The sequence below is a fragment of the Megalobrama amblycephala genome, linkage group LG4, assembly GCF_018812025.1.
Source record: "Megalobrama amblycephala isolate DHTTF-2021 linkage group LG4, ASM1881202v1, whole genome shotgun sequence".
Classification (NCBI taxonomy): Eukaryota; Metazoa; Chordata; class Actinopteri; order Cypriniformes; family Xenocyprididae; genus Megalobrama; species Megalobrama amblycephala.
This window is the reverse complement of record NC_063047.1, coordinates 42,099,013-42,121,875: the sequence shown is the minus strand read 5'-3', so window position 1 is coordinate 42,121,875 and position 22,863 is coordinate 42,099,013. Positions and strand designations below refer to the sequence as shown.

At 37.4% G+C, this 22,863-nt stretch overlaps 4 protein-coding genes across 4 annotated transcripts; 1 reads left to right on the top strand and 3 right to left on the bottom strand.

Moving 5' to 3' along the window:
• The first annotated feature begins 122 nt into the window (after positions 1–122).
• On the top strand, positions 123–6,844 carry rilpl2 (Rab interacting lysosomal protein-like 2). Its single transcript, XM_048189462.1, has 4 exons — positions 123–534; positions 3,136–3,287; positions 3,448–3,567; positions 4,919–6,844. Exons 1-4 carry the CDS (start codon positions 253–255, stop codon positions 4,938–4,940), a joined length of 576 nt encoding a protein of 191 aa, XP_048045419.1. The 5' UTR covers positions 123–252; the 3' UTR covers positions 4,941–6,844.
• Positions 6,845–7,214: 370 nt separating this feature from the next.
• On the bottom strand, positions 7,215–10,470 carry kmt5ab (lysine methyltransferase 5Ab). Its single transcript, XM_048189461.1, has 8 exons — positions 10,343–10,470; positions 10,071–10,159; positions 9,188–9,308; positions 8,952–9,090; positions 8,749–8,839; positions 8,467–8,526; positions 8,201–8,391; positions 7,215–7,959 (listed from the first exon to the last, which is right to left on the bottom strand). The coding sequence occupies exons 1-8, from the start codon at positions 10,350–10,352 to the stop codon at positions 7,749–7,751; spliced, it is 912 nt and encodes a 303-aa protein (XP_048045418.1). The 5' UTR covers positions 10,353–10,470; the 3' UTR covers positions 7,215–7,748.
• Positions 10,471–12,408: 1,938 nt separating this feature from the next.
• mtrfr (mitochondrial translation release factor in rescue) lies at positions 12,409–16,822 on the bottom strand. The gene is made up of 2 exons (XM_048189463.1): positions 16,478–16,822; positions 12,409–12,846 (listed from the first exon to the last, which is right to left on the bottom strand). The coding sequence occupies exons 1-2, from the start codon at positions 16,733–16,735 to the stop codon at positions 12,631–12,633; spliced, it is 474 nt and encodes a 157-aa protein (XP_048045420.1). The 5' UTR covers positions 16,736–16,822; the 3' UTR covers positions 12,409–12,630.
• A 2,301-nt stretch (positions 16,823–19,123) lies between these two features.
• Positions 19,124–22,433, bottom strand: arl6ip4 (ADP-ribosylation factor-like 6 interacting protein 4). The gene is made up of 6 exons (XM_048189459.1): positions 22,281–22,433; positions 21,270–21,400; positions 20,777–21,064; positions 19,785–19,902; positions 19,644–19,713; positions 19,124–19,563 (listed from the first exon to the last, which is right to left on the bottom strand). The coding sequence occupies exons 2-6, from the start codon at positions 21,376–21,378 to the stop codon at positions 19,507–19,509; spliced, it is 642 nt and encodes a 213-aa protein (XP_048045416.1). The 5' UTR covers positions 21,379–21,400; positions 22,281–22,433; the 3' UTR covers positions 19,124–19,506.
• Between the last annotated feature and the right edge of the window lie 430 nt (positions 22,434–22,863).

Here is a 22,863-nt window from a genome sequence, read left to right as displayed (position 1 = left end):
CAAATTACATTACGCACACACTGTCCCACGGGATCGTCAGGAGCTGTTTTGATTGGCTCAGGCTTGACCTCTTGTTCATGGAGCGACTCCCCATTGGCTGGTTAACGCGTCAATCAAACGCTGAAAGTTGCAGGAAAGCAGAGGATCCAGTTTGGAAGAGGAAGTTGTCGGTAATTTGTGATTTCATTGGGACAGTGAGGCTGGCCTCGCCATATCTTGTGTTTGGAGCAGAGATTGTATCCTCGGGTCAGAATGGAGGGGCGGGAGGACAGCTCACCCATGCAGGCTTTCGACAAGGACGTGTTGGACCTGACTGTGGAGGATGTGTATGACATCTCCTACCTGATCGGCAGAGATCTGCTAAAGGTCAACACAGGCGGCCGGGAGTTCTCGGACCTACAGTTCAAGATCGTCCGAGTGCTGGAGATGCTGGAGAACATGGTGAACAAGTACAACCTGTCCATGGAGGAGCTGAGGATGGAGCTGGACAACATGAGGACAGAGATGGACAGAGTCGCAGAAGGCTCTGATAATGTGAGGCTCAGAAGGAATTAGATTATATATTACTATATTATAATTCTTGATACTAAGACTGCTGTTCACATTGGGTGCTTTTAAAGAAATATTCTGGGTTAAATACAATCAATCAACAGCATAATGTTGATGACCACAAAATAATTGACTCATGCCTCCATTTGTTTAAAACAACAAAACAAAAAAAAATGAGGTCAAGTCCAGTCATCTTTATTTCTGTAGCTCTTTTTATAGATTATTTAAAGCAGCTTCACAGTGAAAATGATTCACTGATTCAAACTCATCTCTAAAAGAAAACCGTGTCATTGTTCAGCTGAGGTCAGGTCAGTGTTGATTCAGTTCCTTTATGATGATCATCAATTACTAAATTACTTAATTTCATCTATAAAGCAGTTTTGCAGAAAGCAGTGATGTCATCGTCCAGCTCAGTTCTCATCCAATAGAATGAACAGAGCAGCCATCAAGTGTTAGACAGTATTCTAGGTTATTACTGAAGAAGTTTTTGGTCCAAAAATTAGAATCTCTGTTTTTTCTGAATTTAGTAGTAAGAAATTACTGGTCATCCAATGTTTTATATCAGCTGTGCATTCCGTTAATTTGGTGAATTGGTAAGTTTCGTCAGGGCGCGAAAACATACAGAGCTGAGTATCATCAGCGTAACAGTGAAAACTAACGCCATGCTTCCTAATGATATCTCCCAAGGGTAGCATGTACAGAGTGAAAAGCAACGGTCCTAGTACTGAGCCTTGCGGTACTCCATATTTAACTTGTGATTGATATCTCTTCATTTACTACTACAAACTGATAACGGTCAGATGAGTAAGATTTGAACCATGACAATGCAATTCCACTAATGCCAACATAGTTTTCGAGTCTGTTTAGAAGAATATTGTGGTCGATAGTATCAAAAGCAACACTAAGATCCAGTAACACTAATAGAGAGATACAACCACGATCTGATGATACGAGCAAATCATTAGTAACTCTAATGAGAGCAGTCTCAGTACTATGGTACGGTCTAAATCCTGACTGGAAATCCTCACAGATACTATTTCCTTCCAAGAAGGAACGTAGTTGTGCCTTTTCTAGTATTTTTGACAGAAAAGGTAGATTCAAGATCAGCCTGTAATTGACCAATTCTCTAGGATTTTTAATAAGAGGTTTAATAATAGCCAGTTTTTGGTACGTGTCCTAGTGACAAAGATGAATTAACAATATTAAGAAGAGGATCTATGACCTCCGGAAGGCTCTTTCAATAGCTTAGACGGTATAGGGTCTAACATACATGTTGTTGATTTTGATGATTTAACAAGTTTAGACAATTCTTCCTCTCCTAAAGCAGTAAATGAAATGAATTTTTCCTCAGGGACACTACAATGCACTGTCTGACACAAGACTGTAGTAGACGGTTGCATGGTTATAATTTTCCCTCTAATATTATCAATCTTGTAAGTAAAGAAGTTCATAAAGTCATTACTGCTGTGCTGTTTGGAAACATCAGAAGTTGAAGCTTTATTTCTTGTTAATTTAGCCACTGTATCAAATAAATACCTAGAGCTGTGTTTATTTTCTTCTAAAAGTTTTGAAAAATAGGCAGATCTAGCAGTTTTTAAGGCCTTTCTGTACTCAATAATCATTCTCTCTCTCCACGAAATGCGAAAAACGTCTAGTTTTGTTTTCTTCCAGCTGCGCTCCATTTCTCTGGCAGCTCTCTTAAGGGTCCGAGTGTGCTCATTGTACCACAGCGTTGGATTAATTTCCTTAATCTTTTTTTAAACGCAAAGGAGCAACTGAGTCTAATGTGCTGGAAAAGACAGAGGCAATAGTTTCTGTTGCAACATCGAGGTCTTCTAAGCTGTCTGGTATGCTAAGGCGATGAAACTAATTAGGAAGATTATTTATAAAGCGATCTTTAGTGTTTGAAGTGATGGTTCTACCATATTTATGGCAGGGAGGCAGTTTAGCCTCTTTGACTAAATGTAGTAAACACGAGACTAGATAATGATCTGAGATGTCGTCACTCTGCTGCAGAATTTCAACAGCATCAATATCGATTCCATGTGACAATATCAGATCTAAAGTATGATTACGACAGTGAGTGGGTCCTGACACGTGTTGTCTAACTCCAATAGAGTTTAGAATGTCTGTAAATGCCAATCCCAATGCGTCTTTTTATTATCTACATGGATATTAAAATCACCAACAACAAGGACTTTATCCGCAGTTAGTACTAACTCCGATAGAAAATCAGATAATTCTTTGATAAAGTCTGTATGGTGTCCTGGTGGTCTGTGTACAGTAGCCAGCACAAATATTTTGAGGAAATATTGGTAGCCAAACAGTTGATGGACACCATTGACCTCTGTAGTATGGAAAAAGAATACTATGTAAGTCAGTGGGGTCCATCAACTGTTTGGTTACTGACATTCTTCCAAATATCTTCCTTTGTGTTCAGCAGAAGGAAGAAACTCATACAGGTTTGGAACAGCTTGAGGGAGAGTAAATGATGACAGATTTTTTTTATTTTTGGGTGAAATACATGTTACTTGTCTTATTGTGAACATCCGTGCATATTTTTCTTTTTCTTACCTTGTACTATAGCAAAGTATTGGGCCAAACAAACTAGTTGTGGACTTAAAAGACCCAAACAGACCACGATTCACCATGCAGGAGTTAAAGGAGGTTCTGCAGGAGAGAAACAAACTCAAAGCCCAGCTTATGGTGGCCCAAGAGGAGCTGCAGCTCTACAAGAGGTAAAGAGTGGATCGATGCACATTTACAGGGTCGCAGAGCAAAAAGAAAGAGTTTTTTGTTGTTTTAGATATGAAAATAAAAGTCAGTAAGGTCCAATGTTCTTCAAAATATAAATTATTAGGTTAGGTTAGGATTAAGGTCAAATCTGATGTGTTGCAGTGGGGTCCTCGGGTCAGAGCAGAGAATGGTGGAAGTAAAGCTGGACACGCTCCCTGAGTCAGAGCCCGCACCCTCCAGCGCGATCGAGGAGAACCGAGAGAAGAGCACTATTCAGAGACTGTGAGTGTTTGACAGTGTCTTTGTGCTGTTCTACACTTAACAAGTTTATTCAACCAAAAGTAGGTCTTAAGAATAAAAAGGTTACTCTTTATTTTGATAGACCACTTTTGACATTCTACTAACTTTAAGTAACTACAATGTCAACTAACTCAAATTTATTTGCAACTACATGTAAATGAGCTCTCATTAGAGTATTAGTAGACTGCTAGTTTAGGGTTCGGGTTAGTAGAATAAATTGACATGTAGTTGCAAAGTTACTAAAATAGTTGATATGATAGACTGTTTGAATCTTAATCAACTACATTTCAGTTCAGATATTCAATTATTATGTTGATTTGAAACTACATCATATTTAGATTACATTTTGGACGAGACATTTTTTGGGGGCAAATGAAAAAGTCTGATCTAATTGAGCCAATTAGCTTTACATCAAGATATCAGATACACACATTTTGTAATAATTAAGATTTGTTAATGTTTTTGAAAGAGTCTCCTCTGCATTTATTTAATCAGAAATACAGTAACATTATGACCATTTATAATAAGTTTTCTATGTGAATATATAGTAAAGTGTAATTTATTCCTGTGATCAAAGCTGAATTTTCAGCATGATTACTCCAGTCTTCAGTGTCACATGATCCTTCAGAAATCATTCTCATATGATGATTTTCTTTCTTACAAATTAAAAAATAATCTCAATTAATCCAAACTTTTGACCACTAGTGTAAGTGGTTTAAAATACATACAAGCCAGTACTGCAGGGCAGGTGTGTACCTGTAAACCCGCCATGTCTTGTCGAATTTCTTGACCTTTTTTCATTTATTGAAGCCTCATGTGACTGCTTTACCAGTCATGTGACTGCTTTACCAGCGGTGGGACGGTGGAGCAGGTTTGGCCCGCTGGAGTTTGTCCTTCTATCTTGAGTTAGTCATTTGTCAAAGTCATGTTAAAGAAAAACTCCTCAAGATGGAGAGAAAAACCTTTATGTCCAAATGACAATGATATTTACTTCTGTAAGTCATGTTTTCAGTGAGTAGAGTACGGATAAATTCAGGCCATTTGATAAATACAAGCAAACCAGACCATGGAAAAATTTATCTAATCTTGTTCCATTCAAAATATTCACAAAATTCTTACGCTTAAAGTAAAATAATTGAAACGAAAAACGTATTCGGTTCAAAAAGTTTGTATCATCAGTGAAATTTCGCAGCAGTGTTGAAGATGTTTATTTCTCAGCAGAGATTTATGAAGCTGATTTTCCATAAACGTCTTGATCTGAAGAATAATGTGGTTTTTGATCTAGTGTGGGTCTTTGCTATATTTGTTGACAAACTGTTTCTCTCTTTTTCAGGTTCTCATTTCGACAAAAATAGTCAATCTGCAAAACTTTACCAGGATTAATACAAGAAACCAAACACCCGTGAAACAAGCTCAGTCCTCTCCAGCAGAGACAAGTGCCTTTTTTAACTGGACTGACCCAGAAGTCCTGTGCCTGACTCCTTTCCTTGTTTTTAAATGAGTACGTTTTGTAAGTTCTCAATTAGTACATTATTGAGTGTGAAACATGAATGAGATGATGTCAACAGCACAAATGCAGCTAATATATCTTTCATCTTCCATTAGCTCAGTATTTTTACTGTAATACGGTATGACATCACTAGAATCAGTTTTAATTTAGTCATGTCAAAAAGAGACAGTTTGGGACTGATTTTGGTGACAGCACTAAATACTGTACGTATTATCTTAAACGCATTGATTTGCTCTCTAAGACTTCATTGAAGATCGTACTGAATTAGAAAATATCTTCAGTATCTGTCGACACGCTTTTGGACAGAAACTGTCCATGTGACTTTGTATCACTTTCTAGTTCTAATTTTAACAAACTAGGGATTTTAGAGTCAAAATCACAAGGTTCTTCAACTAAAATACTTTTGATTTGTTGTTTTGAAGCACCTGTACCAGGTAACAATGTTTAATAAATCTCTTTAAGGTATATGAAGTGGTAAATTGTAGGCCAAATGAATGTAAAAACGTGTTTTTAATCGGCTTGCAGTATGAAATTATAGATGACAATTATAGATATTAAGAAATGCTGTTCTTAATTACATTTTTACATGGATTACTGCGTTATCAGGGGCCAGTTGTTCAAAAAGTTTAATCTGGATTTGGAATGTTTTTCTATCCAGGATCAGGTAATCTTTCTTTTGTGCTGGTTTTTCAAAGCAAGATTGGATTGGATCACCCTGATCCAGATACACACTCTTTCAGATGACCAAATCTGGATTACTGGTGCTCTACGGAGCCCCTAAAGGGACATGGTGAGAGAAAAAAAGAGATGGGGAGGGGGGGATGTTTTTGCATTAGCTCAGAAAACTTTACGTTCGCTCCCAAATAACTTTTGACTGGTTCATCTCTTATGATTGTGCCAATGTAGTTTACAAACAGAGATTAAAATTGATATTTACAGCTGTTTGGGGATTTTTTAAATGGCACCAAAATCTCTTTTTTACTTTACAGTAGGTTACCAAAAGGCTGAATATGAAGCCTAATGTCTGCTTCTAATTCATTAACAGTTAAACTAATCAAGATCAAAATAAAAAATGTGTGTATGTATATTACATGATAAATTTTTAATTTTTTAACCAGTTTTAAAGTTTTATTACATTTGTTCCTGAAATCCACTCCTTTTGGATCAAAGGTATCCTAATATTACTAAAGTCTTGAACAATACAAACTGATGATTTGATCCAGATCTAAACCAAGATTGGATTTTGAGATCTAATCTGGTTTCAGAATTTTTTTTCTTTTTCTTTTTGAACACGTTTTCAGGATTTGATCCGACAGCTGAAATCAGATCAGATTACTTTTGAACAACTGGCCCCTGGATTTAATATAGCAACATGCATAATATGAAATGATTTAAATTATTAAATGTAAACTAAAAAGAAGAGTGTCTTACACAAGAAATCAAATGATGACTCATTATTTTCCTTCTTTGATCTGACAGTGAAATAAACGAGAAAATCAAATATGATGTGCCACTTAAATAAATACATTTATTATCCAGCTTTTGTTTTTATAAGGTCCAGAAATTACTTTTTTTTTGGCATGTGAAGAATTGATATATAAAGATTTTTACAGTATTTTTTTATTTTATTTTTTTTCATAAATCCGACTGGTGCGTCTGTCGCTTTCCTATTCCCTATTGGATGTTTCTTATATCTGAATTGTTTTTTTTTTACGTTTGAAATGCAATAAAAATCTTTGGTCACAGAAAGTTTAATTACTCTGAATTATTTAATAATCAGTAAAATTCATGTCCTGCACAAGTGTTTACAGGGCTCACTTCTTCAGGGTGGCGTCGAACAGGTTTTTGCTTTATACTAGAAGTCACAATGAAAATCCTCAATGTCTTTATCTTTGCCTGAAGTTCGTTTGCTGTGGATTGTGGTATGCTTCATTTCAATAATAAATTAAATGGATTTATGGTTAAAATGAACTGCTAAAATGACAATCATTATATAAAGTGTATTTGCAGTTGAACATTTTTTGCACTATTCATTTCTAAATAAACGTGTGGTTTATTTTGTGTTTATGTAATGCTGCAAATTCTTATAAAACATAAACAGAGTTAAAGACAAAAGGAGTCAAAACCAAAAAAATGTGGTATAATTGCTTCACAAACGATTTTGTTTATACAAAATGTACAGTAACTATACCCGTTTCTCTTATCATTAAAGTCAGACTGATATTCTTATACATTACTCATTAAAACCAATAGTTCACCAAAAACAACGTTTTGTCCTTTACTCACCCTCATGTCAGTCCAAACATACTCCCATCTTTCCTGTGCAAAACACACATGATTGATCGTTCCTTTCTGACTTCACTGACCGGACAGAAACAGCTAAAACATTCTTCAAAACAGTTTGTGTTCTTCTGAAGAAAAGCAAGTCCTAAAAGTTTGGAGCAACATGAGTGAGTAAATTTGATTTGAGTGAACTTTCCCCAACCATTAAGTGGTTAGACAATTAGTTTTACATCATTCAACCTTAACTCAAGGTGTACTCATTAAAAACTAACGTTCATAAGACAATACAATTCATTTTATGGTACCAGACGACAACTCAGACATGTCACATGGCACTGTACGTCTAGATGACTCCATCAGCTCCAGTGAATCAGTTCTTGAGCCACGGATGAGCAGCGATGGCTTCTTTACTGCGGTCACCGTAATCATACAGCAGCTCCTCGTCCACCTCGATGTCTCTGGAGGCCAGGAAGATGAGGTGAGGCGTGCCCTTTATATCATGCAGTTTGGTCTGAAGGTTTCCATTTTTACTGTGGTTGATCAGTCGGCCCAGACGGTTGCTTTCTTTGGTAGCGTCAACACTAGAAAAAATGTACAAAGAAAAGCAATTATACTTTAAATCTAGAGAAATTATTTGCAGTAGAGTCAAAGAAAAAAGCTTAACATTCCCAGTTTCACCTGGGCTGTGTCCGAAATCACATACTTGTGCACATAATCCATCCCTTCTGTCCATAACAGGGCCACAGATCACATGGTTCACATCAGATCTTGCATTAAAGCACACGCATGACCATTCGCTGATGTCCGAACACAAACACTCACCAGTAGGTTTTGTCGTGGTAGCGGAAATAGTACATGTAGCAGCCCGTCGAGGGGTCCTGAGCGTATCGAGACTCTCTTGCTTTGGCATCAGAAATCTCTAACAAATCCCCATGATACTCCACAACAAACTGGTCTTTCTGAAACCGTCTGTCTGCAAAAATCCCTCTTCCCTTCCCTTCGATACTCTTCACCTGACGGGAAACAGCAGAGGCTTGAACCAAGGAAAGGTTTGACGTCACAGCATAGAGAGACTGATCAAGGCTCACCTTCAGCCCCTCTTCCACTCCGTTCCTGATCAGATCATCAATGTGCCGCTGCTTCTCACACTGTTGCAAAACAACAAGCCCATATTCATCTCTGGATATGACAGAACAGTGTCGTTTCATCCGTTCAATCCTCATCAAAAGAGCCAGAAATGCCAAATTGAAACGTTCAAGTTGATGTGAAACGTCAGATCTTTTCATCCATAATGTTGTGACAGATATTAGAAACGGATATTTTCATTTATAGAAACATTTAAAAACACGTCAGATTCCGGAAGAGTTTACCTTCAGCTCGGCTTTGCTCTTCCTGCAACTTCTCCTGACAGGAAAATAATCTGTGACCTTTCGGTTGAGTTCAGGCTCTTTGACTTTCAATCTGAAGAAAACAAGATAAAGTCACATGGTTAGACGATGCTGTGGACGTCTCCACAAATAAACTTGAATAAAACAGCAAACTCACACACAGACGATAGATTTATTAGACGTACTTCCTGTCTGTTGACTTTTCACCGTTTATTCTTTGCCCAGATTTGGTTAGCTTCTTTGTCCCAGGATCTTTCTGAGGATCAGTGGGATCGTTGTGTGAGCCGCTCTGGATCTGTTTGGGAGTGTTCTGCTCTTCTGCATCTTTGAGCAGCCAGAGGAAGAAGAGCGCAGGAAGTGAAACACCTTTGACATGATGAACATGATGAACGTGTTTCTTTAACACGAGATAAGCGAATACCTTCACTCCGTCTGCTCGTGTCCGCCGCTGAATTGTCGTGTAATAAAGGGGCGAGCGGGTTACTCCGGAGCGGCTTGTTTGGATTCAGACAGCTGAGTATGGTCAGCTGACCTGGGCTTGTCTGATACACAAACACACATTTGATCAAATCTATTCATTTATAAGCAATATGTATTCTTAACTTGTTTAAGGTGAAAAGCAGTGAGTAAGCAGTGTTGGGTAAGTTACTCTTTAATAAAAAAAAAATAAAAAAAATCTTCCACAGTTTAATTAGATTACTGTACTAATTACTCTAAAAAGTATCAGATTACTCAGTTTCTAAATCCCATTTCAGTCTTGATCAGTTGAACACGAGCAGATGAAACTGCACCATTAATTCTTTCAAATAAATAATTAACTACTGAATAAATTATTCTTGAACTGACCAAAGAGATTACATTAAAAACATACATTTTACATTAAAACATTAAATCTTGATCAAATCCACTGTTGTTTTATATAGAATTATTATAGATTAAACAGTATTTAATGCAATCACATCAGAAGTAATTAAATTACAGAAAGATGAAGAGTAATCCCTCATTTACTTTTTCAATGGAAAAGTAATTAGATTACATTAGATAGATTACTTATTAATTACATCCAACACTGTCAGTAACAAAGTTCAAAACACATTCATCTCGTGCATCAAATGAATATATAACTTTATACATGCATCAATGTATATATATATATATATATATATATATATATATATATATATATATATATATATATATATATATATATATATATATATATATATATATATATATGCGCATCAATATATTATATATGTATTTTTTTTAAATATATGCATCAATATATATTCTATATATCCCACCGGTGTGTTTCCGTGTTTGTTTTCTTTGGCCACTTCATCTTTGTCCTTCACACTGCCTTCCACAGCTCTTCGTTTGGTCGACTTTTTGCCTGATGAATGCATAAATAAAGCTCATTTCATGAAATATTATGTGTAACGTTATGTGTGCTGCGACTGACGTCAGGACAAAAGATGATCCAGAAAACACGAATAATATTTGCAAAAGCGTCACTAAAAATCTGATAATTCAATAATAAAATAATCGTGTCTAATCTGTAAGATTATTATCTTACCTCTTCCCATCTTGGGTCAGATTTCCTACAGCACACAGGTCAGATCACTCACACACACACACACACAGCATGCTGAGGTAAACACCTTCTGGTTTTTAAATATCAATCGCAGCGCTCATTGGTCAAACTCTCGTAGAAGAGGCGTGTGATTGGTTTAAAGAGCGCCCTGCTTCGTGACGTACTTCCGATATGAAATACTGCCGTTCTCTAGTTTCCAGTTATGATTAGATACAGACATATGTACACAAAGATTAAAACACGAGAGATTTTACTTTTTCTCTTGCTCCTGCCAATGTATTAATGAGTTGCAAATAATTTGGTAATTAATAAACATCATTATTGCAATGAAAACAATAAAACATTTTATATAATCCAGAACACACCAGAAGTTTGTATAGACACAAAGAAACGTGTACAATGCTCTGAACTACAAAGTTATGAAAAACATGTTATGTGGGTACATCTTGCAGGGTTTTACCAGAGTAAATCCTGAGAATCATGTAAAATGAGACCTCACTTCTTCTGACGCTTATTATAGCTTTAAAAGTCTCTTCTCAGTAAATATTTAGAAATTGTGCAGTCCAAAGACCTTTTGTAATCCTCATGACTTCCAATTTAACGTGGTCTTGTAACTATATAATGGTTTAATAATTCAATATTCATTCAATAATTATTTAATCATCAATTACAGTGACAGAACTGTTTATGGACATTAACGTAGACTTTTCCCAGTATTCTTTGTAAATATAATTATCACCAAAAAAATGCCATTTTTAAACTAAACGTTTTACATTTATCTTTGAAATCAATGTTTTTTAATTGTTACTAAATAAACATCTGTGGTGGGGGGGGGGGCGGGTTGTAAATAATCATCATCCAATAATGACCAACACAAGAAAACAAGATTTAAAGGTAAGGTGTGTAACTTCTGGCCCTCTAGCGGTTAAAAACAAAACTGCACTTTGCAGAAGAACATTGTTTTGGTTGTGCTTCAGTCTGCGTAGCTGTGGATATGAATATTATTCTTCACAATAGATAATATTTTACATGTGTTCAATAAAACACCTCACCTGTCGAGTGATAAAAACTCCATCATCTCCGCGTCACTTTCACGTTTCAAATCCCTCAGTTCTCGCCATCTCTTAATGTTGATTCTTGTTTTATTACGAGCTCTGTCGCGTTCTTGTTTCTCCCGGGTGATTCCCCAGAGGTTGGAGATTTGGCGGCTCCATGTCAATCGTTCTCACTCGTTGTGACACTAACCTCAGCCAATCCCACAGCAGACACGCATCAAACTCTCTCTCTATTACAGACGTGACGAGACACACACGGGCGAGTGACGAATGACGAATGACACAACTTCCCTGGAAAACCATCCCGTCAGGTCTAAAATATAAACGCTATAGTCTTCCCATAGTGAATCAGGGTGAGACAAAAACTCGTTCTGGAAGAAGGGTTGATGATGTAAGGACTCATTATTTAAATTTGGTCAATTCTGAATAAATAAAGTTACATTGTTTACTTTTAAATTAATTACAAATCTGTTCAAAAATAAGTTTTGTAGGTAATACCTTTTGGAAGTATAGTACTTTGAATCTATATGACTATGGTGTCAGAGTTTTCATATGGTCAGTCAACAGCAGTGACAGAAAATAACTTTTTCAGTAATGGTCAATATTTGCCACATTAAACTGATTTCATTTTTACCTTTACAGGGGCATTTATGTTCCATCCCTACAGTATTAGACGTATGCACTGTCATGTCAAATTCTTGCACTCAATCAATAAATTCAGATAGTATAACGAGCCTGTCAGATTACTATGATTAATAAGAGTATTTACCAGTCAAACACATCAGTATCAGTAAATCCATCATCACTGCAGAAGCTGCGTTTAAAACAGCATTATTACTGCAGTTACAACTGCATAAATAATACTATGATAGTGTTAAAATAATAAAATAAAAATGTGAAACGATCATATATTTCTGCCCACATATATTGAATTTTGAGTCATTCTAACTGTCTTGTATCATCACAGTGAAGTGATATCACTCTCAAGGCCTGTTTTTATTTGCTTTTAGACATATTTAATAATGTCGGCTCACGCATCATTAAAACAACACTTATGATGAGGATAATGTTGGATGATTACAATGAATCAAGCAAATGTAACCGTCCTTGATGAAACAGACGTGAGGTGATGAACTCACTCATGTTCAATATAAAGACAGTATAGATCAGTCTTCAGGGTCTGATCTGTTTAGTGTAACAGATCTCTAATGAATCTCAGTGTTTCTCTTCTTCTGAGCAGAGCCTCTCCTTGAAGCGTCTCTTTTTCTCCATGTTTTCATTCACTTTCCTCCGTTTGTCCTGTTTTCTCTGTATGGATTCTCTTCTCATTTTCAGCAGTTCACTTTCTTCACCCTTGAAGATGTCCAGTTTCTCCCGTAAAATCTCTCGCGCTCGTCTTCTGTTCAGATCCACAGATCTGGTCTCGTGACACTGAGAATGAGAAATTTTATTAGTTTAAAGGTGCCCTAGAACTTTTAAAAAAAAGATGTAATATAAGTCTAAGGCGTCCCCTGAATGTGTCTGTGAAGTTTCAGCTCAAAATACCCCATAGATTTTTTTAAATTCATTTTTTTAACTGCCTATTTTGGGGCATCATTATAAATGAGCCGATTCAGGGCTACTGGCCCTTTAATTCTCGTGCTCCACGCCCACAGAGCTCGCGCTTGCCTTGAACAGTGCATAAACACAGTTTACACAGCTAATATAACCCTCAAATGGATCTTTACAAAGTGTTCATCATGCATGCATCGGATTATGTGAGTATTGTATACTGTTATATTGTTTACATTTGATTCTGAATGAATTTGAGGCTGTGCTCCGTGGCTAAAGCTAACATTACACACTGTTGGAGAGATTTATAAAGAATGAAGATGTGTTTATGAATTATACAGACTGCAAGTGTTTAATAATGAAAATAGCGACGGCTCTTGTCTCCGTGAATACAGTAAGAAACGATGGTAACTTTAACCACATTTAACAGTACATTAGCAACATGCTAATGAAACATTTAGAATTTGAATTTTTAGAAACATTATTATTGCTCCATCTGCCATTTTTCGCTATTGTTCTTGCTTGCTTACCTAGTCTGATGATTCAGCTGTGCACAGATCCAGACGTTAATACTGGCTTGTCTAATGCCTTTCATAATGTTGGGAACATGGGCTGGCATATGCAAATATTGGGGGCGTGCATATTAATGATCCCGACTGTTACGTAACAGTCGGTGTTATGTTGAGATTCGCCTGTTCTTCTGAGGTCTTTTAAACAAATGAGATTTATATAAGAAGGAGGAAACAATGGAGTTTGAAACTCACTGTATGTCATTTCCATGTACTGAACTCTTGTTATTTGACTATGCCAAGATATATGAAGAGTTTGGTTCCAAAACGCAATAATTCCATTTTGATTAATTTGAGTAAAAAGGTGTTTTCTTTACCAAGAAAGTGGCAAGATGAAAACCACTATTTTCTGTTTCAAACTTTCACATAGCATCTTTTGGTTATAAAAACATTAAAAGTTCAAATCTACATTTTGATTTTAAAAAGTTTATAATAAAAACATTTTTTTTCCCCAAAATGCAATAAATCCATAATACTTTTTTTTCAAAATGCAATTAATCCATCAATATAAAAGTTATTTTTCAAATTGAAAATACACAACAAAGTAAGTTGATTCACACATATATGACAGAGTCTAAACTTTGCCAATATTTATCTTATGTACAGACATTTTACTAAAAATACATTCAGCCGTCGCTCCCAAAATGAATTCAACGGGTCATGTTGTTAATGTTATAAATTATTTGTCATTACCAATTAAAGAGTATCTTGCGCCACCGCACTGTTAAATAAACACATTTGCCAAGTACATTGTTATTAAAATCGGCTTTTTAAAAAGCCTTCAATGTTTACAGTGGGTGGAATGGTGCGCTGTGATTGGTTGAGAGAGGATATATCGCGTTTTGGAGAAAAAGGAGACTGGCGTTTGTCGCATTTTGGAAAGAAAGGGAGGGAACATGACAGAATAACACGACGGATATCGCATTTTGCGCAAAATTAATAAATGACTTTTCAATACTGACCAGATACAATACTGATTTTGGCGGAAACTCGATTTTTTTGAAAATGGCGTTTATCGCGTTTTGGAACCAAACTCTTCAAATTCAATTTTTCATTCGAGGGCACCTTTAATAATGGTCAGATTACACAAGATTAAAGATCTCAGATTTCTTCAACAATATCTTAATTTGTGTTCTGAAGGTGTGGAGCGACATGAGGGTGAGTGATTAGGGTTAGTTCACCCAAAAATGAAAATAATGTCATTTATTACTGTCGCTCATGTCGTTCCACACCCGTAATGCTGCGTTCACACCGAACGCGTCTGGGGCGTCAAATTCGCGCCAGACGCGTCTAGTTGGACGCTTGAACTAAGACGCTTCAGACGCGCGTAAAATTCGCTCAATTCGCGCGTCTAAACAAAGTATGTTCAGACGCGAATTCGCGTCATGGGAGGGGCTTTCATCTCTTTCTGCACAGATCCTCTGAATAAACACATAATCTCGTCAGTTGGAAACCTGTAGCGGCAATTTAACTCGGTTATGCCGGCCGACTTTTGCTAGCTAGAAGGTGGGCTATCAACGGCTAAAATCATGCAAAAAGTTTAACATCTAACCAGATTGTCCGAATTCTTCGCTTATTCTCTTCCAGGCAAGGTCCTTTTTATTCCTGTCTCGATAAAAATATAATGAGACATCATAGAGCTCAGGGTGGCCACACACACAGCGACATCTTTGTTCTGGTCTCCACCACTGATCACATCATAAACACGTTACTACCAAAGCAGAGTCCCTGATTGGTTAACGCGCCGCGAATTTACGCCAAAGTTCAGATTTTTCAACTCGGGCGTTTGGGCGTCAGACGCTCAATTCGCGCGTCAGCCGCGTGAACGCTCAATTCGCGCCGCGCTATTCGCGCGTCAACGGCCGATTCGCGCCGCGCTAGACGCTTGATTCGCGCCGCAGGACACCTAGACGCGCGTTTACATTGACTTAACATGTAAATCAGACGCCTCAGACGCCCCAGACGCGTTCGGTGTGAACGCAGCATAAGACCTTCGTTAATCTTCAGAACACAAATTAAGATATTTTTGTTGAATATTAATAATAATAATAATATTAATATTCTAAAGCGACAAGAATATTTTTGGTGCACCAAAAAAACAAAATAACGACTTATTTAGTGATGGCCGATTTCAAAACACTGCTTCAGGAAGCTTCGGAGCGTTATGAATCTTTTGTGTCAAATCATGATTCAGATCGTGTGTCAAACTGCCAACGGCTGAAATCACGTGACTTTGGCGCTCCGAACAGCAGATTCGATACAGTGATTCTAACGCTCCGAAGCTTCCTGAAGCAGTGTTTTGAAATCGGCCATCACTATAGACCTTATTTACCAGAGAAACAAGCGCGCCGCCATCTTTATAAAATTGTCTTTGAACTTCCGTTTTGCGGTAGCTCTGTACATTTCTATGGCATCGCTGTCAAAGAATAATTAGTTGGTTAAGTGGATTTACTTGTTGTAGAGTTAATGAAAGTTATCATGAGCATTGTTATGTTTAAAGCAGATGTCTTAACAAATTTCAGTAGATCGGGATGATTTTAAAACGAGCAGTTCATTCATAAATGTAATATCGCTGTGGAAATACAAACCGGAAGTCAAAAGACAACGAGTGCAACGCTGAAAAGGGGCGGGGCTACATAAGGTCTATAGAAGTCGGTTTAAAAAAAAAAAAAATTTTTAAATATTCTCATGGCTTTATAATATTAATATTGAACCACTGTACTCACATTAACTGATGTTCATGTTTTGTACATTAATGGATCTTGAGAGAGGAAATGTCAATGTCATCAAAAATATCTTAATTTGAGTTCCGAAGATTAACGAAGGTCTTACGGGTGTGGAACGACATGAGTGTGAGTAATTAATGACATTATTTTAACCCTTTAATGACAGAATGTTGTTATTTTAGTGCGTACTGTCCCTTTAAGACGATGATGACGCACCTTCACCACGATCCCGGTGGGAATGTGTTTCAGCACGACGCAGTTGCTGGTTTTGTTGGTGGCTTGTCCTCCAGGTCCAGATCCCCGAACAAACTGCTCCTCGAGCTCTTCCTCATGTACGAGCGGCAGGTCAATCTGGTGTTTCTTACCAGCAGCCAAAACAAGCGGCCATCCTGTGACTGTCCAGGGTGTGTGTCCAGAGGTCAGAGAGGTCAGAGGTCCCTTCAGCCTCCAGAGCCGCTGACCCACTGACAGCATCCTTCACATGAGAGCACAATCAATAACCTCCCTGACACTAAACATGCTGTACACACATCACTTCTTCTCTTATTTGAGGATGATTCAGTCTGAGGTCACACTGCCCCCTACTGGTTACACAATCAGATTCACTGTGGTTATGTGTCAGATAATACTGTTTCTTATTTATGGTCAAATCAAAAAGATAATGACTTAAACATTATTTCAATTAACATTTATTTTAACAATAACACTTAATTCATTATTATAGAATCTGCCCTTCAACTTTCAGTCTGAACTTCTCAAGTGGATGTTGGTCAACGAGAAGATGTCAGAAAATAAAAAATAAATGAGCACTTATAAATAAATGAGAACTTATTCAGAGAAATAACAAAGACTTTTGCATATGGAAGGGTTATTTCCAAGCATTTATGCTGTTCCTCTGATCAAGATGATTCATAGTGTACAAGACCTTGAATTTTAATGTAACAAAGAGGCTTATATTGTAAAATGTATTATATTTGAATCAGTTTCAGTTAATAATCTCAGACATTTTATGTTTCATACCTCCTGCATTATTTCAAACATTCAGTAGTATATATTGTGAGGTCATCTACAGTAAAACACTCGTCTGAATGATTTCTGCACTGACCATAACCATTACAGACACACCCTAAGAAGTGTGCATGTCCGACTGATACTCTGCTCACGGGGTCAACAGGTCAAGATAACGCACTTGTGCCTATACATACAGGAGCTGGTCATATAATTAGAATATCATCAAAAAGTTGATTTATTTCACTAATTCCATTCAAAAAGTGAAACTTGTACATTATATTAATTCATTACACACAGACTGATCTATTTCAAATGTTTATTTCTTTTAATTTTGATGATTATAACTGACAACTAAGGAAAATCCCAAATTCAGTATCTCAGAAAATTAGAATATTACTTAAGACCAATATAAAGAAAGGATTTTTAGAAATCTTTGCCAACTGAAAAGTATGAACATGAAAAGTATGAGCATGTACAGCACTCAATACTTAGTTGGGGCTCCTTTTGCCTGAATTACTGCAGCAATGCGGCGTGGCATGGAGTCGATCAGTCTGTGGCACTGCTCAGGTGTTATGAGAGCCCAGGTTGCTCTGATAGTGGCCTTCAGCTCTTCTGCATTGTTGGGTCTGGCGTATCGCATCTTCCTCTTCACAATACCGCATAGATTTTCTATGGGGTTAAGGTCAGGCGAGTTTGCTGGCCAATTAAGAACAGGGATACCATGGTCCTTAAACCAGGTACTGGTAGCTTTGGCACTGTGTGCAGGTGCCAAGTCCTGTTGGAAAATTAAATCTGCATCTCCATAAAGTTGGGCAGCAGCAGGAATCATGAAGTGCTCTAAAACTTCCTGGTATACGGCTGCGTTGACCTTGGACCTCAGAAAACACAGTGGACCAACACCAGCAGATGACATGGCACCCCAAACCATCACTGACTGTGGAAACTTTACACTGGACCTCAAGCAACGTGGATTGTGTTCCTCTCCTCTCTTCCTCCAGACTCTGGGACCCTGATTTCCAAAGGAAATGCAAAATTTACTTCCATCAGAGAACATAACTTTGGACCACTCAGCAGCAGTCCAGTCCTTTTTGTCTTTAGACGCTTCTGACGCTGTCTGTTGTTCAAGAGTGGCTTGACACAAGGAATGCGACAGCTGAAACCCAGGTCTTGCATACGTCTGTGCGTAGTGGTTCTTGAAGCACTGACTCCAGCTGCAGTCCACTCTTTGTGAATCTCCCCCACATTTTTGAATGGGTTTTGTTTCACAATCCTCTCCAGGGTGCGGTTATCCTTATTGCTTGTACACTTTTTTCTACCACATCTTTTCCTTCCCTTCGCCTCTCTATTAATGTGCTTGGACGCAGAGCTCTGTGAACAGCCAGCCTCTTTTGCAATGACCTTTTGTGTCTTGCCCTCCTTGTGAAAGGTGTCAATGGTCGTCTTTTGGACAACTGTCAAGTCAGCAGTCTTCCCCATGATTGTGTAGCCTACAGAACTAGACTGAGAGACCATTTAAAGGCCTTTGCAGGTGTTTTGAGTAATTAGCTGATTAGAGTGTGGCACCAGGTGTCTTCAATATTGAACCTTTTCACAATATTCTAATTTTCTGAGATACTGAACTTGGGATTTTCCTTAGTTGTCAGTTATAATCATCAAAATTAAAAGAAATAAACATTTGAAATATATCAGTCTGTGTGTAATGAATGAATATAATATACAAGTTTCACTTTTTGAATGGAATTAGTGAAATAAAGCAACTTTTTGATGATATTCTAATTATATGACCAGCTCCTGTACACTCATTTTGATATGTAGTGAATCACTTCATATTTGAAAGAAAGAAACCCAACATGCACAAAGATATTTTATTGAGGCACAGTCCTCTGGTGTCATCATACCACAAAGATACAATCAGACAGAAAATGACATTATTTACAAATAAATAAGCCATTAAGAAAGTTTACAGATAACTGAGAGACAGTCTCTTCCTGATGTGAAGAACGTCAAATATGTAAAACGTGTTAAATTAAATACTTAATTAACCTCATTCGTCAACTCAACAATTCAACTCCTACTTAGTCTGAGATAACCTGAAAAATGAAAGTCTGAGAGCAAAACGTCATTCGCACACTGCATTTCTATGACATGTAGTCGAGAGAGAGGAATACAGGAGCTCCTGTAGAAATGCAGAAGGCTTTGGATCGGGAAGGACTTGTCTTAACTGAGCCGCTCCATTACCTGCTGATCCCCAGTCTCTTCTGGAAGGCGTCACCATCGCTCTGAGTGGCTCTCTGTGTGAACACATCATGACAATGACACTAATGTCTCACTAATGCACATATGTTCACTCAACATGAACAGAGTGGCTCACCTTGTTGATGTCTTTGTGTCGCTCCTTGGTGACGATTTCTTCTAGAACTTCCCCATCGCCTCTTATGAGCCTGTAAAGATCATGTTCAGGTGTCAGTGTCTGGATGAAGCGGCTGACATAAACTACAGGTCTGTAACGCACCTGGTGCGGCCCGTCTCGGGGTCGAGGACGCGACGAATGACGCTCTGCCTCGCCTCGTATTCTTCCTTCGTCATCGGCCTCTTGGTGCAGAAACTGGCCTTCTGTTCGTCAGTCATGACTGCAGTCACAGGAAGATATTATTTACAATAAGACTGTTTGTTAACTACACTAGTTAATATGAACTGATAATGAAAAGTACATGTTAAGCATTTATTCATCTTAGTTCATGTTAATCTCAGCATTTACTAATGCAATAAAATGAGTTTTATCAGTTAATCTGATGGACCAGAGCTAACATGAACTAACAGAGCATCTGCAGCGCTCTTAAAGTCAAGTTTATGGCTTTTTATTAAGACCTGCGCAAATAAAATCAATAAAACCATATCTGAGGATTAGTGCAATGTCTATGGAAACAATTAATAGTAAACTGACTGTAAAAAAAACATGAATTAAACAACTTTATAGTTCAAAGAATAAAGGTTTTCACAAAAAAAACAAATTTTATAAAATGATGATCCTCACATTCCAGCCATTTTTTAAAGAAAAGGGAGGATTCAAAAGTATAAATCATTATATTTATATTAAAAATGTGAGTCAATATTGACTCAAAAATATTGGTCAAAAAGACGCGCTGAACGAAAATGCAGTTTCACCCTCTGACAGTAGATGGCGCTCATGGAGCAGCAGAAATACAGCGGTTACCCCTCTGAGCTCATTAACTCTATCATTCGGAGGTATATGAGAGAACGTGTTTTACTTTATTTCAATAAATCCTCAGTTTTTGAAGTTTAATCATCACAATTTCTGGGTTTCAGTCCCCAAATATAAGACCTCTTAAAATGATAATCAAGACTTTTCTTACACAATTTAAGATATTTAAGACCTTTATTTTGATAAAACCAGCGGTGACTAGTTGTGTTTTTAAAGTCAATGCATTAACCAGCGTTAGTCAGGTGTTCGTCACAGGATCGTTCAGGTGTGTGCGCTCGTACCGGGCCCGTGTTCTTTCGTTTCTTCGCTCTGCCAGATCGGCAGGAACGGCTGGAGTTTGTCATCAGAAGCAGGAGACGATACAGAAGCCGTCACTGCCGCTCTTTCAGCTTTCAACGCAACCTTCTTCTGCCGCTTCTTCTCCTTTTTCTCCTTCTTCTTTTCACGCTTCAGCTTCTTAACTTCTCGTCGTTTCTGTTTCTTCTTGGCCTTTTTTTCTCTGGATGTGGAAGTGGAGCTTGAAGATGACGACGAGCTGGAGCTTCTTCTCCTTTTCATCTTCTTCTTCTCTAATTTGGGAGCAGAAGTTGAGTGTTATTCTGAGTGTACACACACCGTTTGATTTTCCTGACTATTATTTCATACGTCAGCCTTCATGGGGTCAGGCTAATTACAGAATTTTTCTATTTGTTTTCCCTGTAAACGAACCATGAAGGTATAAGATGCACACAGTGCTCAATGATCGTATGATCAGGAGCCGTTAGTTTCTCTCACCGGAGGAGCGCTCGTGCTTCTTCTGCCGGCCGGGACTGTCTCTCCTGACGCCTGATGAGGACAAGCTCCGGGATTTGCTCTCGGATCTGCCAGCATCGCTCCCTCCCATGAGTGATGATCCCGCGGAGACGCTGTCAGGAAAGACTTTCATTACATCTGCTTCAAAGCAGTATGATCTTTAAATGAAAAGGCTATTGCTATCAAGCGAAAACACAAACACAAAGCAACATATAAACACACTAACAATGAGTGTTACACATTATTACATGAGTATGGAAGCCCATGAGGGAAAAAATCATGATTGGGTCATTTTTAATGATGATATTAAAAAGTCATAATTATAGCATATTAAGTCACTTTTTTGTCATAATTATGACGATTTATGTAATAATGACGTTTTAAGTCATAATTTCGGCTTAGTATGGCACAATTTCGATTGTTCATCTCATAATTATGACTCAGTATATCCTAATTTAAATAACTGTTTCATAAATAATTATGATTTATGAAACAGTTTTTCTTAGCTTGTGTAAGTGTGTGTAACCAAAGAAAGATAAATATCCTAAGAAGCCCCTCATATTAGTGAATTATTAGAAGAAAGCCAACTTGTGAAAATGATATGTAATTATACAATTAATGATCTATAGTAATTATAATATCTGACAAGATAACTGTAGAGTTCAGTGAAGCACTTTAGCGGAGAGTTCCTCTGCACTGCCACCTGTCGGTCTGGAGAACAGCGACATAAACTCCTCTAGTGCTGAAGAGAGCAGAAATAATCTGTAGTGTGTGTGTGTGTGAGTGTGTGTGTGTGTGTGTGTGTGTGTGTGTGTGTGTGTGTGTGTGTGTGTGTATGTGTGAGAGTGTGTGTGAATGTGTGTAACAGGCCTGAGCTATTACAATATTACAGCGCGTCTCGGTCTCTATTAATCTGATATCAGATGACGTCAGCATCACGTGCTTCATCTGACTGACAGTGAATAATAAATATTAATACTCATTAATACTCACTCGTCCGTCAGTCCAGAGTTTCTTTTCTCTCTGATTTCTAATAAGATCTGAGCAGCACTAGCGCGTCCTGCAGTCACAACAACACAATGCCGGATATCCGGTTTCGTGATCTTTTCAAAATAAAAGTTCCAGTCGAAATAAATAAAATAGTTCAATATGCGTAAATAAATAAATAAATACAGAAGTGGCCAAAAGTGATGTTCGGCCAAGGCAAATGGACACCTTCAGTCTTTATTAAATATTGAAAAAGTGTGAAAGATTTCGTAAGCATTGTGTAGTTGTGCCTGGAGTCGATTATTTTATTTGTAACAACGTCATTCCCCCATTTTAAAAATATTTAAAAATGTTTTCCTCATATTTCGATGATTTAATTGAACTCTCCGGGCATCACTTTTGGCCACCAATGTAAATAAGTGTAATTATAAGGATATTAAATAAACTATATTATATATTATATTCAATAATTTGCTTTAAATGTACTTTTATGCATTTGAGACACACTTACACTGCATTCAATGTAGACCTTTCATCAATTCATGCTTTTCATAGGAACTGAACTTTTGTGCCATGAACTACATTAATA

Coding starts and splice junctions, on each gene's coding strand:
- rilpl2 (XM_048189462.1), top strand. CDS start 253: ATGGAGGGGCGGGAGGACAGCTCACCCATGCAGGCTTTCGACAAGGAC. Junction 535..3,135: donor TCGCAGAAGGCTCTGATAAT/GTGAGGCTCAGA, acceptor CTTGTACTATAG/CAAAGTATTGGGCCAAACAA. Junction 3,568..4,918: donor AAGAGCACTATTCAGAGACT/GTGAGTGTTTGA, acceptor TCTCTTTTTCAG/GTTCTCATTTCGACAAAAAT.
- arl6ip4 (XM_048189459.1), bottom strand. CDS start 21,378: ATGGGAGGGAGCGATGCTGGCAGATCCGAGAGCAAATCCCGGAGCTTG. Junction 21,065..21,269: donor GAAGCACGAGCGCTCCTCCG/GTGAGAGAAACT, acceptor CTCCCAAATTAG/AGAAGAAGAAGATGAAAAGG. Junction 19,714..19,784: donor CCCGAGACGGGCCGCACCAG/GTGCGTTACAGA, acceptor TGATCTTTACAG/GCTCATAAGAGGCGATGGGG.
- mtrfr (XM_048189463.1), bottom strand. CDS start 16,735: ATGCTGTCAGTGGGTCAGCGGCTCTGGAGGCTGAAGGGACCTCTGACC. Junction 12,847..16,477: donor CCACCGGGATCGTGGTGAAG/GTGCGTCATCAT, acceptor TCTCATTCTCAG/TGTCACGAGACCAGATCTGT.
- kmt5ab (XM_048189461.1), bottom strand. Junction 9,091..9,187: donor CACGAGCAGACGGAGTGAAG/GTATTCGCTTAT, acceptor GGCTGCTCAAAG/ATGCAGAAGAGCAGAACACT. Junction 8,527..8,748: donor AGAGCAAAGCCGAGCTGAAG/GTAAACTCTTCC, acceptor GTTTTGCAACAG/TGTGAGAAGCAGCGGCACAT.